Raw genomic sequence first — 17,837 nt, 5'->3', positions numbered from 1 at the left:
GGGCAGCAGTGGGAGCAGGAGCCGCACCTTACAAGGCGGAGAGCCGCATGCGGCTCGCGAGCCACGGGTTGGCCACCCCTGATATACAGTGTCAACTGTCAGAACGTCCCGAAATTCGGAATCCCAGGCTCTTTTTGCACAGCTCGTCTGCAACTCCACAGCTGGACTTCAATGTTCTGACTGTCAAGTGTCTGAAAGTGGGCATGCCGGTGAAAACGGCCGTGGGTTGTCGAACAACGGCTGTGGATTCGACAATCTACACCCGTTTTCAACAAAACAGATCTGACTTTTTTAAAAGTCAGATCTATTTTATCGGAAACTGCCTTCAATGCGGTCGGAAACGGCAGCATTGAATAGGCGAATGCTGATATTTCCCCTGTCGGGAAATATCGGCACATATTGAATACCCCTTAGTGTCCTATGCAAGCAATAAGTAAAATATTTTACTGTATTTCTCATCCTGAACTTGCTGAGATTACTCCAGTAAAATATTTGTTCTGCCAAGTTTATTCCCCTTGGAGATCTTTGTTCATCATTATTGATGCAGAGAAAGTTTCAGTATATACAGTAGATGGCGTTACTACTCCCAATACTAATTATGTAGAAATGACAATACAATGTTTTATAAAAATAACAATAATAAATAAATTAATAAAAGTAATATATGAAAAGTAAATGTTACATTTTAAAAATAAAATAAACAACTGCATTAAAATAAAGTCTGATCCAATCTGGTTCTGATGATCTTAAATGTATTTGAACTAAAGGGATGAAAGAGGGTCTGGGAAGATGGTACTCTTTACCTAGCACGGCGCCCATCGCGGGCATCGCGGCCATCAAATGCACTAAAAAACGGGTGCGACGTGATGGCCGCGATGCCCGCGATTTCCCATAGGGAACAATGTTAAAAGTGTGATTGGACGCGATTTTACTGTTCAATGCCTCAATGCCCGCGATTTTTCCATAGGAAACAATGTTAAATGGGCCACAGAGCCCAAATAGTCCCCCTGAAGTCTGAAATGGCCCCCACAATTGTTAACGCCACCCCACCATCAACGTCAACCCGAAGCGTGGCGAGCTCAGCGAGCCCACGAGGGGCGGCGGTACGCGTCCTCCGACCTTTTCATACCCCCACTATCCACGTCGGTGTGGAGTTGAGAATAGAATAGCGCAGCGAGCCACCGAGCCCGAAGCGTGGCGAGCGCAGCGAGCCCCGCGAGGGGACACGGATACCTTCACAGGTAAACGCGTCCCTTCGCGGGCTTCACAGGTACCCGCGTCCCCTCGCGGGGCTCGCTGCGCTCGCCACGCTTCGGGCTCGGTGGCTCGCTGCGCTCGCCACACTATTCTATTCTCAACTCCACGCCGACGTGGATAGTGGGGGTATGAAAAGGTCGGAGGACGCGTACCGCTGCCCCTCGCGGGCTCGCTGTGCTCGCCACGCTTCGGGTTCACGTTGATCGTGGGGTGGCGTTAACAATTGTGGGGGCCATTTCAGACTTCAGGGGGACTATTAGGGCTCTGTGGCCCATTTAACATTGTTTCCTATGGAAAAATCGCGGGCATTGAGGCATTGAACAGTAAAATCGCGTCCAATCACACTTTTAACATTGATCCCTATGGGAAATCGCGGGCATCGCGTCGCACCCGATTTTTTAGTGCATGCGATGGCAGCGATGCCCGCGATTTTTTACCCCCGATGACCGCGATGGACATCGTGGGCGCCGTGCTAGGTAAAGAGTACGGGAAGATTATACAGTAGCTAGGACCAGGCAGCTGCCGAATGTTCTGCTCTCATGTGAACACGCGTTGGTCAGATGAAAAGACGTTTAATAATGATGGTTTTATGTCATCATGGAGTTGGACTGGCGCCTATTCCGCTTTGGTTCCTTTACAATCTTACCTTAAAAACACATAAACTCAAAAAGAAATTCAATTTTCAACAATACCCATGAATTGTCACCAGAGCACTTCTGGGATAATATAACCTGGCACATCACCAATTTCCCCCTAGTACTCTACAGAGAGCGTTAGGGAAATTAGCATTGTTTGTCTACCCTAAACCTCAGTGATGTGTAATGTACACAGCAGAACATTGCAGCAGGAACTGAATCGCCCCCTCCCCCCCCCCAAGACTGTTGAAAAAAAAAAATATATATATATATATCTGAAACCAGTAATGACATGAAAGAGCACCTATAAGACTCGCTGCAAAATATTCAAAGCAAGTCTTTCTGGGACTCACATTTTCAACAGTATCATTTCAATGATTTCAACATGAAAAAAGTGGCATGAAATGAGATAATATATACATCATAATTTATTAAACGCTATACATTTCAATTCAAAATGGAGATCTTATCTGAATGTTAAGAGTAGCAGCATGTATCTCTTGAGAAATTCAAAAGGCTTTTCATCCATCAAATTGTGTTAAACCTTCATCAGGAGAACATTGCAGCGGGAACTGAATCCCCTCCCACTCCCCAAGACTGACACACTTTTCTTCTTTTATTAGTTGTTTTGTAATCCATTAAGATGTATTCATTTTAGCATTTTGTCTTCATAGTCTAAGCATTCAACTAGTTCAGCTCATTTAATAGTTCAACCTTTTCATTTGATGATGCAGAATTGGACGTCATTTCTTTTTTCCATACTGAGCGCGAGCACTAAACATGCGTATTTTGCCGCCCCATCGGAATGCCGCTGTGCAGTTGACTGACAGATTGAATGGGTACTTGTTTCCAAGAACGGCCACACCGATTTTGATCGGGTCGGAAAAATCGCGTCGATCGAATCGCATGCGACCAAATCGCATGCGATGCGACCGACGCGATGGACCCGATTTTTACATTGAATCAAATGTGAATAGGGTCCCTGTGACCCTATTTTACATTGGATTCAATGTAAAATTGTCCCCAGACCCCAATTTTAACCCCCCTGATGGCTCAAATGGCCCCATTGTAAACGGCACCCCACGATTGACGCCAACCCGAAGCGTGGCGAGCGTAGCGAGCCCGCGAGGGGTGGCAGTACGCGTCCTCCGACCTTTTCATACCCCTACTATCCACGTCGGCGTGGAGTTGAGAATATAAAGTGTGGCGAGCGCAGCGAGCCACCGAGCCCGAAGCGTGGTGAGCGCAACGAGCCCCGCAGTGGGGAGGCGCATTACTTCACAGGTATACGCGTCTGCTCGCCACGCTTCGGGCTCGGCGGCTCGCTGCGCTCGCCACACTTTATATTCTCAACTCCACGCCGACGTGGATAGTAGGGGTATGAAAAGGTCGGAGGACGCGTACCGCCGCCCCTCGTGGGCGCGCTACGCTCGCCACGCTTCGGGTTCGAGTCAATCGTGGGGTGCCGCTCACAATGGGGGGGCATTAATTTATAGGCATGACGGGGGCATATACAATGAGAAATGGGCCATATTGGCCCATTTCCCATAGTTAGCTATGTAAAATGTGCTTAATCGCGTCCATCTCATCTTGTGCCATTATAATGGCACAAGACCGACGCGATGAACGCGATTACAATGTTAAAAATATTTTAACATTGAACCCTATGGCAAAATCGGGTCCATCGCGTCGGTCGCGTTGCGTGCCATGTTAATGCACGCGACCGACGCGATCAACGTGATTTTGCCTTTGCTGGCAAAATGGACCTGATTTCAAAGGAAATCGGGTCCATCGCGTTAATCCTGTACCTTAAGTTAAGGTACACGATTACTCCCGATTGTGGCCGTTCTAGGAAACAAGTACCATTGAATGTAATGAAGCCTAGCGCAGCAGGTGGTGTATTACTGCACTCATCATGTAGTTTCCAATGGATTCCTCTCCAAGGATTGACAATCCTAACAAAGTAATATAAACACTGATACCCACATATGCTACCTCTTATGCCTTTTTAGTCTAACTAGACGGGTTCGACTAAGGGTGGTCGACCACAACATCCATCTAGACAACTTTGATCCGCTATACCAGGCATGGCCAAACTATGGCCCTCCATCTGTTGTGAAGCTACACATCCCAGCATGCCTTGCCATAGTTTTAGCATTCCCTAATAGCATAACTGTGGCAAGGCATGATGGGACTTGTAGTTTCACAACAGCTGAAGGGCAATAGTTTGGCCATGCCTGGACTATACTATAACAAACATTAATACCACAGAATGCAATAATCTTCAGTAGTCTACAATATACACATGACCAAGACACAATACTGTACATAGAAAAATAGTGTACATAATAAATATTATCCACAGATTAGAAACCATTGGTCTAGAATGATTAAAATACATTATTGTAATAAAACATAATATGCCATAAAGTCACCAGCATTTCCCATCCATATTGTAGGTTAGGTGCAATCAACTAAATCTCAGCACTTTCAGTTTATAGTAAACTTTTTCGTTTCATCCACCTCATCGTAATTTTTCTTGAGGATCAGTTTCCGCTTCCCGTTATCCTCACTGACCGCCAGGAAGTAATTCTTTTTTAGAGATGCTTCAAATTTAAAAGCTTTGTCTCCTTCAGTGAATTGTTTTTGAAAAAAGATGATTTCACTTTTGTTTTCTTTAATAGTGTCCGGACAAATTCCTTTCTGTAAGGTGAGAAATTATCATACAGTATATATATATATATATATATATATATATATATATATATATATATATATTATCATGTCAAAGTATGGAACAACTCTGCATATATTTTCTGGTACTCACTGGAGGTCATTCTGATTTACGGACTCACCCATACGTTAGCACGGGGGTTTGATGTTGAAGCTCTATGCATATTCGCTTAGGCACATGTGCAGGGCTTCTATTTCATAGTCTCCATGGCGCTGCTAAACGGGGAGGGGGGTGGAGGAGGCGTGCGTGGGGATGTTCGCATATGAACCCGCTGGGTGCGCCCATAATAAACACTGGGCATCCCCATGCGAAAGCGGGTGGGTACCTGGTTTACCTGGGGGGGGGGGGGGGGCAGCTGACATACATCATGGACATCTGCAGCTCGCCCAATTCTCATGGCAGGACTGACTTAGATTTACGAGCACTAGAATTTATGCAAAATATGCAAAATATTTGGTACTTGTTTCCTAGCACGGCGCCACTGACTTTTATCTTATGGCATCGGGTCTATCATATCGGGTCGCATCGCATGCGACCCGATCGCATGCGATGCGATCAGACCCGATTTTTAATTGTACAGCCACCCTGATGGGTGATGACTATGTTAAATGCACCCCCAGACCCAATTTTTCATGGTACAGCCACCCTGGGTGATAATGCACCCCCCATTGTTAACGCCACCCACACTATCAACGCCAACCCGAAGCGTGGCGAGCGCAGCGAGGCGCGGCGGTACGTGTCCTCCGACCTTTTCATACCCCCACTATCCACGTCAGCGTAGAGTTGATTTTATAAAGTGTGGCGAGCGCAGCGGATCACTTCACATGTATTACGCGTCCCCTCGCGGGGCTCGCTGCGCTCGTCACGCTTCAGGCTCGGTGGCTCTCTGCCCTATCTAAAATCAACTCCACGCCGACGTGGATAGTGGGGGTATGACAAGGTTGGAGGACGCGTACCGCCGCCCCTCGCGGGCTCGCTGCGCTCACCACGCTTCGGGTTGGCGTTGATAGTGGGGGTGGCGTTAACAATGGGGATGCATTTAACATAGTAATCAGCCATCCGGGTGGCTGTACAATTAAAAATCGGGTATGGGGGTGCATTTAACATAGTAATCAGCCATCAGGGTTGCTGTACAATGTAAAACCGGGTCTAATTGCGTTGCATTGCATGCCATTGTAATGGCATGCGATGTGACGCGAGGTTAAAATTGTAGAGGAAGCTCTTAAAACCCTAATACCGGGTCAGATCGGGTCCCATCGCATACCTTAACTAATGGTATGCGATGGGACCCGACGGGCGCCGTGCTGGAAACAGGTACCAAATATTTATTTATGCTAAACATCCATTGGCAGTCAGGCGAGCCAACCAGTATGACCTCCACTTTGTCTAGGTTGCTTTATATATTATGGGCCTGATTCAGGCTTTCTGAGAAGCTCATGGTCCATTATGGATACTTTTTCAAATGGATGGTTGGGGGCAGGCAAGGACTGGGGCTGTAATCCATGTAGCCAGTTGGCCACATCTGAGAAAACATGACATAAGTTACAGCCTTGCGGATGTGCATCTCTCTGCCTGCCAACCATGCCAAGTGGCAAAGCTGCTCAACCAGGCTTTTGGGTGGCCAGACTTGCCCATCAGGCTACTGGCTATTTTGCCATTTGCCAGACGTGCCAGATGGTCAATCTGGAACTAGTTATGGCCCCCATACGCTATGCGATTTGGGGCCGATCCATCCTGAGTAAACTTTTTGCTCCTGAATTGAAGGGTGGCGGAGTATAGCCTCACCTTAAAGAACAGCTCCTTATTATCCGAGCAACACAGGTAGTACTGCTCATCGTGAATCTTGATGGTGAACGCCACAGAGAGTCCATCATATATAATATTGGTTCTATATGGTTGTATTTCAAAAGTCCTTCGATCTGGAAGCATTAAGTATATATATATATGTTTTTTCTATTTCAGCTATTAAACTACATATATAGTCCCACAATCTGCCGGCACTCACTTCAATAATTCAACATGGTCTGGTGCAATTCTATAAGATTACATACAGTTCCAATGGGAAAGACGGCACTCAGACGCAGAGGTAATCCAACAGGTGTATTATATACTAGGCAGCATCAGCCCAGTATTGCTGCCTTCTATTTAATACACTTGTTGGATTACTCAGTGCCATCTTTCCCATTGGGCACGATGGGCAGTTGCCCGGGGGCCCTAGGACCTAGGGGCCCCCGGCCCAGCCCAATGGGAAAGATGGTGGCCGGGGTCCGGGAATCCGCTCACCCTCGCTGGGGGATCCGGGCAGGGGGATCAGGGCGGTGGCGGTAGCTAGAAGCCTGATTCGGCGAAGCTCTATTTGCCGGCAGGGCGGGAAGCGCTGTTGCATTTGAATAGACTGGCCGGACGCTGATTGGCTGAATTCAGAAAATCAGCATCCGGCCAGTCTTTGAAAAGGCAACAGCGCTTCCCGCCCCGCCGGCAAATAGCGCTTCACCTCCTAGCTAGCAGTGAATTTAATTTCGGGGGTCCGTGTGCCGGGGTTCTGATCACCCTCACTGGGTGATCCGGCAGGGGGATCAGGGCATCGGTGGCGGTAGCTAGGAGCCCGAAGCAGCGAATCGCTATTTGCCGGCAGGGGGGGCGAGAAGCGCTGCTGCATTTAAAATGACTGGCTGAATGCTGATTGGCTGAATTCAGCCAATCAGCATCCGGCGAGTCTTTTCAAATTCAACAGCGCTTCCCGCCCCCGCCGACAAATAGTGCTTCGCCGCTTCGGGCTCCTAGCTACCGCCACCGCTGCCCTGATCACCTTCCCCAGCAAGGATGGTCGGATCCCCGCCACCCGGCCACCATCTTTCCCATTAGCACTATTTGCCGGTGGGGCGGGAAGCGCTGCTGCATTTGAAAAGACTGGCCGAACGCTGATTGGCTGAATTCAGCCAATCAGCGTCTGGCCAGTCTTTTCAAATGCAACAGCGCTTCCCACCCCGCCAGTTAATAGCGCTTTGCCACTTCAGGGCAGGCTCCTAGCTACCGCCGCTGCCCTGATCCCGCTGCCCGGATCCCCCAGCGAAGATGATCGGATCCCCGGCCGCCGGAAGCTGACTGGCTGCCGCATGGAGCCAGAGAGGTGAGGGTTGGGGAGGTGACTGTGGGCTCCTGGGCAAACTAATTTGGGGGGGGGGGGGGGGTCCAGTGAACTAGGTTGCCCAGGGGCCCTTCCTAATGTTAAGATTGCCCTGATTACTTCTGCTATTTAGATAGACAAATAACAAATATTACGGGACCACAAGTTAATAATCATTTCAGGGACTAAAGTTGGCCAATACACACGCAGATTACTCTTCCAATCTGGCTGGTTGGAACAAAAACATGGTTATGGATGAGAGCAAATGACAGTTGACCATTTGCTTGGAAATGCTGGAAAACTGACAAACTGTCTCTCATCCATACCATCTTTTTGTTCCAACCAGCCCGATCTGAAGATAAATCTTACTAGTGTATGGGCACCTTAACTGTATGTTTACCCACATCGATCAATTTGGTATTGAAAAATCTGATAAGTTTGAATCAATGGTAAGTTAACCAGGGCAAAGTACCTGAGCTGACAGGGTTGCACCCATGTCCCGAGATTGGTTTACCATGTCCTCCAGAGGGTGCCATTTTGATTATATAATCACAGTTGGATAAATATCCATACCACATATGCTGGACAACACTCCCATAGTACCAAGGTATAACTTTTCTTTCAATGGCCCTGCTTATTAAGAACCATTTCCCAAACCATCTTTACATCAAAAATGCACAACCAGGTAGGAATGGGAAGGGAACGGTTCACCATCGACGGTGCAATCGGCAGTTTACATTGATGGCAGAAACCTATTGACTATTGAGAACTAGCAATGGTTTAAACCATCTGTGGGAATCACTACTGTGAAGGTGATGAGCCAGAGAACAGGGAGGGGCTAGTGCAGGTGATGTGTTAATTAGTGAAGATGGGGGGCTAAGTGGCACAATAGGGGGAAGTTCTTGGTGTAAAAAAAAACAATTGCCCACATCTCTGCCATCAGTGGTGTAGAGCCAATGTACTTCTGCCACTGATAGCATCACCAGCAACCACTGGTGGCAAACCACTGAAAGTTGCTAACCATTGATGTTTATTTTCCATACAGCAATCTGCTACTGAAAGGGAACAGCAATGCTTGGTTATAATGACATTGCAGCCTAATGTAGAACAATATGTGCCAAAAATGTTTTTTTTTTTTTTTTTTCTACCTGGGTCTGATGGATTAGTGAACACTGCAGCAGAACCAGGACCCTCAGGGTGAGCTTCCAAAAATTCTTCAAAATAGTTCTGAATCATTCCCTGTATGGAGGAACTTGCTTTTTTCCATGCATCTGCCTGGTAACCACCTGTAACATCAACAGAGCACAACACTTACATACTTTCACATAGCATCTAAGAGGTTATGTTTATTTCAGTGCATATTTATTCTGCATGTGAAATATCCCAAATGCATACAGTAATTCAATGTTACTGAATTATAATATTAGCATTAACAATCTGTTCAGTTGTTGTTAATACATTTAATTGCATACTAGTTATCCCAGAATGACCATGCTGTGTTTGTTTGACCCATTGAGTGCCAACATCTCTACGAGAGATGCACAAAAATATCCACTAAAAAATGCCAACATTGCTCACATTTGTTATATAAATTCAAATAAAAAACGTTTATAAAAAAGATTATATATAAGGGAGAAATGACAGGTCATTATGATGATAAGTAATGTTTGCTTGACCATTTTCACACCTATGTTGACACATTCACTTGGCGCTTAATGGGATAAACAGAAACAAATTCAAACTTTATGTTCGCTGTGATATGGCCAATAGTATAAATTCACAAATGGAGCTAGTAAAAACATAAGGGTTTATTTACTAATATGGGAGTTCCATTGAAGATGGGATGTTGCTATTGGCAACCAATCAGAATCTATCTATTATGTTCTAGACGGTGCTAAATAAACAAAAATTTTGATTTGTTGCCCATAGCAACATTCCAACTTCAATAGAACTCCCAGCTTAGTAAATAAACCCCTTAAAGTGGATATTTCATAACATTTGTTGAGGGGCTGCAGGTAGCCCTGATTTATGGTAAACATACCCCCAACTGTCTCAATATTTCCACCTGGGGCCCCTATTATGGGATTGGGGGGGGGTTTGGGAATCCTCCTGCTTCCCGTTGCTTTGCTGAGCAGAGCAGTGCCCCCACAGCGTTAAAAATGAGGCGTGGCCTCAGATATCCTGCAAAGCCACATCCCTTTTACCCAAAGCCTTGCCCATTTTCAGGCCCGCGCACATTGGGCCCCGTCAGCGTCATGAAGGGGGACCCCTCAAAGTTGGGAGTTATGTAGCTGCTTGCACTAATTACTATATAAAGTTGCCTAAGCATTACTATAGTATGAGAACAGTCACACACCTATTAGTCATCCTTATCTTGTACTGTTTAAACGTCACCTGTGTCTGACATAGTGAAGGATTAATGCACTGTAGGTTTATTGTAAAACATTAATTTACATGTATAGTTGTGAGCCTTTTTTTAAATGTTGTATATTAGTTTCAAATACCCCTTTCATACTGCCAGCAATATCCTGTGGTATTTCACTTGAACACACATCAAGTGTGAAAGCGCCCAGATTTCAACCTGGGTAACAAGGAGAACTGAACTTTGGTTAACCCAGCTCAGTGTGAATGGGTAAGTCAGGTCAATGCAACTCAAGACCCATTTACAGCATAGCATAATTCTGCACTTGGATATGATCTCATCTCCTTGTGTCGGCTCGGGCAGTGGCGTTAACAGACCCCATGGTGGCGAGGAGGCGCTGGGTAAGTGTGGGTGCCGGGGGTCTGCAGGGGCTATTGTTATGCTGCCACCTGCCTGGACCTGCCTTATGCCACTGCTTGGCGCTGCGTCTGTGGCCGGGAGTCGGGACCTGCAGATCTACTAGTCCCAGTGCTCTTCCTGGCTCCTTACGAAAAATGTCCCTCACAAAATGGCCAACCCCTTACAACAGACAATTTTTGAGAATGCTAGAGGAGGCGGCAGTGGCCTCCACTAGCGTCCTTAAAAATGGTCTGCTGTTAGGAGCAGCCATTTTGTGAGGGACATTTTACATAAGGAGCCAGGAGGAGTTCATAAGGCAGGGCAGGGTGGGGGGGGGGGGGGTCCTTATCTTTACTCTGTACTTGGTTTCTTATCTTTATACAAAATTCGTCATTACACCAACTGGGCTCGGGGCCTAATTGGTGGTGACGTCATCAACCTGGCAAGAAGCTGGCTCAAATCACCAGTCTGAAAGGGGTCTCAGCCGGTTGCAATGCAGTGTGAAAGGGGTATAATTAGCTATAATTAGCATGCAGTTGAAAATGTGATCTGTTTAAAGGGACAAGTGATATTATCATTTTGGTTTAAGTCTAAGTTAAATAAGAAAACTTAATTTTGTGGTGGCAAAAGAGAGGAAATGTAGAATAGCAGTGTAACATTTATCAATATATAATAATAATAATAAATACAGTAGTATTGCCTCATTGGAGGGACCATACAGGGGAGTTACTTGGGAATGGTAGCAATGTCATGGCCGTTTGAGGAGCTGATATTATCTGACAGCTACTGTACAATCATCTATCCAGAGTACATTCTATAAAATGGGAGGTAGAAGCCGAACCATCTGCCCCACAGATGTATCTTTGGGTATGAAAAAATAAATGTTGTTTTTGAACAATATGAGCTCATACTTACAGCAAAAATAAAGTACTTCCTCCTCTATATCACATATGTCGAAGTCTATATCTGTAATAAAAACAAGAAAATGTTATGCAAAATGAATAAATATGTTCAGTGGCGTAACAATAGCCCCGCGTCGTGGGGAGGTGCTGATTAAGTGTGGGCGCCGGGGGTCTGTGGGGTTATCATGCGCTGCACTGCTGATCAACCTTGCCCCTCTGTTTGCCACCGCCGCCGGGACACGTGACCAACTTTGCCCCTCTGTTCACCACCGCCGCCGCCGGGACCGCAGATCTACTTGTCTCTTGTCTGTGGTCCCTGTTCTCCTCCTGTCAGGCTTAATGAAAATGGACCTCACAAAATGACCGCCCCCTAACAGCAGACCATTTTTGAGGATGCTAGAGGAGGCCGCCGCGTCCTCTAACATCCTCAAAAAGTGTCTGCTGTTAGGGTGCGGGCAATTTGTGAGGTCCATTTTCATTAATAAGCCTGACAGGAAGAGAGCTGGGACCGCAGACAAGAGACAAGTAGATCTGCGGTCCCGGTGGCGAGCAGAGGGGTAAGTGCGGAGTTGAAGGCGGGCTTTACTTTAAGGGGGGGCGGCCTTTATTTTAAGGGGGAGCGCCCAGAACTGCCGGCAGGGGGGCACCCAATAAATAGTTATGCCACTGAATATGCTATGTAGAATATAAAGTCACGTGAGCATCTTACTTCATGGGAGAACATGATAATACAATTCAATTATCAACATACATTGTATTATGCCATTATAAGTCATGTGCAGGGGCAGATTGGGAACTAAAAGTGGCCCTGGAAAATTTTCTAAAAGTGGCCTCAAATGGGTGGCACGAAATCAAATGTAGGTGGAGCCATCACAAAAAAAGGTGGGATGAATACATAACTAATATGCTATTGCATTCTGCTCTCTCTATAGTTGATCTCTGATTGTCTCAGGTAATATTTTGGACACAACTAATGGCATTTGGTGAACAACATACAGTGTATATATATATATATATATATATATATATATATATATAAAAATATATGTGTACAGTAGGTGATATCTAGAAACAAAAATAAATCATACAGACGAAGTCTCCGTGATGAAACGCGTAGGGAAGTGGCCTAGCATTGGACGTAGGTGACTGTGCAGCCGCTCTCACCAGAGTTGCATGTCTGTGATTTATGCTGTCATTGCCGCGGTTGTCATAAACCGCAGAAACTAGTACGTTATTTTATAGCTGTATGCGAGCGGTTTTTAACGGAATAAAGAAACTTTTTTCAACTGCTGCACGCACTATGGAGCGCTTCCTTTCCTTCTAGATTCTATACTACCATTCACTGATCCAAGTGACTATGGGGAGCTGCCGATTACTGAACTGTGATCTTAAGTGCTTTTGGAATTCATCATCATCTGGGACCGAAAAGGTTCCTTATTACAGCTAAGGACTTGCGCATTATCTTTCTTTTTTCTGTGTGATATATATATATATATATATATATATATATATATATATATATGCAGGTGGAACCGGCACTCCACATAGAGGGTTCAGCTGCCCGGGTGCCTTTGTAGGTAAGATGCAGTTTTCTGGAACAAGCTAACCCCAAGTCCCATCGTCAGGTGTGTTCATCACTTAGGGTTCCGTATCCAGTCCTTGGAGTGCCGTGTCACAAGCTTCTACCCTTATTTGGGGTTAGCTTGTTCCAGAAAACTATAATATATATATATAGACCCCTTGAAGAAGTCACACCAGACGAAACGCGTTGGGCTACCTACCTCCTATCACCTTAAAAAAGCTAAGAACTTTTTATTAACACCTTGTTTATATACGTAAAGTTTTTTATATATATATTTAAAAAAAAGAAAACTATTTTTTCTTATATATTTTTCTTATATATATATATATATATATATATATATAAAACTATTTATATATATCCCCATCCCATCTTTTACCCAAACACAGTATTTCACACCTATTTACCTTTGAAACCAGTTTTTATTGTGTAATATATGTCCATTGGTGTATAAATGTGTTTTTACTTTTATATTTTTATTGTCATCTCATTAAATATTTTTTATTATCATATTTACAATAATTAGTCGCCGATATCTTTTTCCATCTTTTTCCATTGCTACCCATATGTATATATATGTATATATATGTATGTGTGTATACTTTGGCACTCTGGAGGACAGGAAGCAGCGCCCGGGGTGCCTCACTGGCGCAATAAACAGTAACAGTTCATTGTCAGGTCAACAAAGTGAGTCGGCACTCCGCGGATTTAGAACAAAATATGTATTCAATGGAAAATATAATACATTGCAAAGTGCTCCAGCGTCATCAAAGTTTCATGGCCGTCCAGGCCATTCCGTCAGGATGTGGGCTGCTGAGTAAGGTGTGCAAGTGCAGGGACAGACTGGACGGCCATGAAACGTTGATGACATTGGAGCACTTTGTAATGTATTATATTTTCCATTGCATACATAATTTTGCTCTAAATCAGCAGAGTGCCGACTCACTTTGTTGACCTGACAAAGAACTGTTACCATATATATATATATATATATATATATATATATATATATATATATATACATACGCTGGCTGTGAACCGGCACTCACTCCAATCCAGGAGTTGTCAATGGCCTTTGGGTGCCTTCCGCAAGAATAATTAGGATAGAGGCGAATGAGCAGCGTCACTCAGGAGTGACGCTGCTCATTCGCCTCTATATATATATATATATATATATATATATATATATATATATATATATATATATATATATATGGATACAGAAAAGATAAGGGTGGTCAGCGCCAGGTACTATTAAACAGGAGAGATGGATAGTTAGATGGGTACTTGACACACTAGCTCCCCTTAAGTATACGGGGTGTCAGCACAGGTTTTGGTAAAAAACGGTGGTGTACCGCCTTATAGAGCACAGGTATGGTAAAAAGAATTCAAGAACCCGGCGACTGAGTGGACAAGAATATGCAAAAATGTACGAGTATGAAAAATTTATTTTCACATGCAAAACATATAGAAGAAATGTATCTAATAAAAAAGGGGGGGGATGTAACACTATAAGAAAAATGGGAACATCACGTATAGGGGGAAAGAGCACAATGCAAAAAAATGACACAATAAAAAAAACTTTTTTTGACTATATGGGTAAAAAACACTACTATGTTAAAAACCACATAAAAGTCATAAGAATAGATGGAATGAGGTACCGTAAAACAAGTAATATAAAAATGTGATCTAAAAAAGAGGCTTAACTTAGTGCAATGAGGTAGGATTTCAGAAGCTGCCCAACATGTTTCGTCGCAAAAGGACTTCCCCATTTTTATATTACTTGTTTTACGGTACCTCATTCCATCTATATTTTTTTTATTGTGTCATTTTTTTGCATTGTGCTGTTTCCCCCTATACGTGATGTTGCCATTTTTCTTATAGTGTTACATCCCCCCCCCCTTCTTTATTAGATACATTTCTTCTATATGTTTTGCATGTGAAAATAAATTTTTCATACTCGTACATTTTTGCATATTCTTGTCCACTCAGTCGCCGGGTTCTTGAATTCTTTTTACTATATATATATATATATATATATATATATATATATATATATATATATATATATATATATATACAGGACAAGGAGGTACCACTTGAGACCTTGAAAAAGACTCCAGAAGGAGTCGAAATGCGTCGGTACCACTTGAGACCTTGAAAAAGACTCCAGAAGGAGTCGAAACGCGTCGGTTTGTTGACCCAGGAAGGAAGTGCCGGTACGTGGGACCTGTAACCTGTGATTTGCCCCGGGACAATTTCACATGCGCTTATAGAACTGGCAATCAGTTCCTACTATCCGGTAATTCTTTACCTTGCAGCCAACAAGGGGCTCCCTCAATGAATTTCTTTGCACCATTGTAATTTTTACTGGATATATCTTTTAATTGTCACTGTACATTTCTGGAGGATCTGAATATGACCTACCAGAATTTGTTTTATGTATATTAAAATTTTGTTGTACCACAACGTACTTCACTATATTTATATTTCCCTCTGCATGGTACCATTGGTATACAAAACGGCGGAGAAGTACAACATATATTGAACACCTCAGCGCCAGGCTATAAGTTATGTATACTTTCTATTTACATTATGGCTATAATTGTTGGTTTACTGTTTGTTATATAACATTACACTTACTATGCATTCCTTAGATTGTCCTCATATTTTATTGCCAAGTGTGACAGAACAATGCATCTACTGTAATAAGTTGCAGCAAACAAAACCTGATAATAACCATGATCTACAGCAGTGTATTTCAACCTTTTTACCTTGCGACACACTAAATAAGATTTTAAAATTGCCAAGGCACACCATGGGATCCCCACAGGGCAAAACACATTGCCCCCCACAGGAAAAAAAATCAAACCTATTGGCCTCCATATAACAGGTAACAGGTAAAAAGAAGAGACCAGTAAATAACAGTTGAACTGGTGGTGGCTGTAAACTGGTTTGGGCATCTCTAGATCTGGGGGCACACTTGACAACAGCTCATGGCACAGTGGGGCAGATGTATTAAGCCTTAACAAGAGATAAATGGAAGAGTGATAAGGAGAGATAAACGTCCAGCCAATCAGCTCCTTACTGACTTTTTTCAAACACAGCCTGTAACATGGCAGTTGGCAGGTGATTGGCTGGACGTTTATCTCTCCTTATCACCCTTGGATTTATCTCTTGTTAAAGCTTAATACATCTGCCCCAGTGGTTGAAAAACACTGATCTACAGTAACAGATCCCATCTCATAGCTACTCTTCTGCATTCCAATGTGTACGCTCACCCTGTGAATGTAACTCTATGTCACAGAACCGCATTAGTGCATAGCAGTCAGTACACTTACCTAATGCACCCATCTCTGCAGCTGCTTATTTTCTGATAATCGAGTAATGTAGGGGAATATAAAGGTTTCTGACCATGACAAGTTGCTGTACTTTGCCGCATTCAGGAACTACCATCAAATTACTCAAGTCATTTACGATAGTATTTCATCACGTACAACTTGGTCTTGTGTCAACATTGCATCATGTCATAGAGAGTAAAAACATGTTTATTAGCCGTGCGAAACTTAAGTGGATTACTGCTGTAAATGGCAACAGGAAATGGCAAATGAGGATTGTGGCAACATTGGTCATTTATTTACTGTAAGAAGCACTTTTGCTTCCTCTGCAAGTAAAAGTCCATACACACTAGGTGATTTTGACCAGCGTGTATGGACAGCGATGATGGGGAAAATCTCTGGGCTGAAAATCGCTTATTGCATACACACTGAGTAAGTTCCCCCCTGGCCAATGATTTTCCCAGAGGTCAACGACTTTCCATAGCAGGATGTTATGGACAGGCCGTCTACTCCATCCCTGGAACTTGTGGTTCTCCAAGTCCCTGCATGCGGTGCAGGCTTGCTGGGACTTGTAATTCCTTCAACAGTACCCAACAGTTTATTCTACTCTTACACATTTATCAGCCTGGTTGCCACCACCCAGGGCCACCGGGGACAGCCCCAGGCTTTAGCATGGACCGGTAAATTCTGGAGTGGGGGACCCCACTTCCCCAGGATCCCTGACCATGCTGAACGGTCAGGGGTTAATGATTTGGCAGGGGGGACTTGTATAAAAAGTTTCTTCCCGGCTGTGGCATTACCCTGCTGGCTGGTTTGGCCCGGTGCTGGTTCTTGAAATACGAGGGACCCCTACTCGTTTTGTCCCCCGTATTTTGGGAACCAGGACCGGACCTTATACCTGGTGCTGGTTTTATAAAATGCAGGTGACCCCTACTTGGTTTGCCTCGTGATTTTATGAAACCAGGGCCGGCTCTTCACGTTGGGATTATTTTTTCTTTTTTTTGCACTGATCTGTGCATGGTTCTGTCAAAATTGCCCATCACAACCTGGTATTTTTGTGTGGTGATTTTTAGTAACATTTTCCCGAATACACATCCCATTAAAGATTTGTATACTTTTTATTGGGAAAACATCTGGATGTGAATTGAAAAATCGCCACTTCAGAATGTGCGAATTCACAGCAAAAAAGTGTGATTTTTACTGCAAATCTCATTAAGTTGGCGATTTCGAGAAAGAGTGCGATTTACTGTAGCCTGTTTTTCGCCAAAAAGTCGCAAAAATGCCCAAAATGGCATCCTATTAAATGTCACCCTGTAGCTCTATCAATCCACAACCCTCTTTGATAGCCAAGATTCTAAGCATGAGCCCTACAACTGCATTCCCCCGGTGGACCCTTCACGCCACAGTGCAACTCTGCTTGAGGACCATGGTTGGGAACCCTTGCAGTCTGTATCCTAGGAGCAGACATATACTTGCTGAGAAAATAATATAAATGTGAACG

The 17,837-nt window shown here is 44.1% G+C and overlaps 1 protein-coding gene across 1 annotated transcript; it reads right to left on the bottom strand.

The window, feature by feature from the left end:
• Positions 1–4,165: 4,165 nt before the first annotated feature.
• On the bottom strand, positions 4,166–16,439 carry LOC146042068 (interleukin-18-like). Its single transcript, XM_083161977.1, has 5 exons — positions 16,340–16,439; positions 11,430–11,480; positions 8,902–9,039; positions 6,412–6,545; positions 4,166–4,595 (listed from the first exon to the last, which is right to left on the bottom strand). Exons 1-5 carry the CDS (start codon positions 16,350–16,352, stop codon positions 4,383–4,385), a joined length of 549 nt encoding a protein of 182 aa, XP_083018103.1. The 5' UTR covers positions 16,353–16,439; the 3' UTR covers positions 4,166–4,382.
• Between the last annotated feature and the right edge of the window lie 1,398 nt (positions 16,440–17,837).

The sequence above is a fragment of the Crinia signifera genome, chromosome 19 (genome assembly GCF_055691185.1).
Source record: "Crinia signifera chromosome 19, ASM5569118v1, whole genome shotgun sequence".
Lineage (NCBI taxonomy): Eukaryota > Metazoa > Chordata > Amphibia > Anura > Myobatrachidae > Crinia > Crinia signifera.
This window is presented reverse-complemented; position numbering and strand designations above follow the sequence as displayed.

What these genes read in the sequence shown, in the direction of transcription:
- LOC146042068 (XM_083161977.1), bottom strand. An exon ending in GGAAGTACTTTATTTTTGCT is followed by an intron (nt 9,040 to 11,429) that starts GTAAGTATGAGC and finishes TTGATGTTACAG; the next exon opens with GTGGTTACCAGGCAGATGCA. An exon ending in CACTAATCCATCAGACCCAG is followed by an intron (nt 6,546 to 8,901) that starts GTAGAAAAAAAA and finishes TAATGCTTCCAG; the next exon opens with ATCGAAGGACTTTTGAAATA.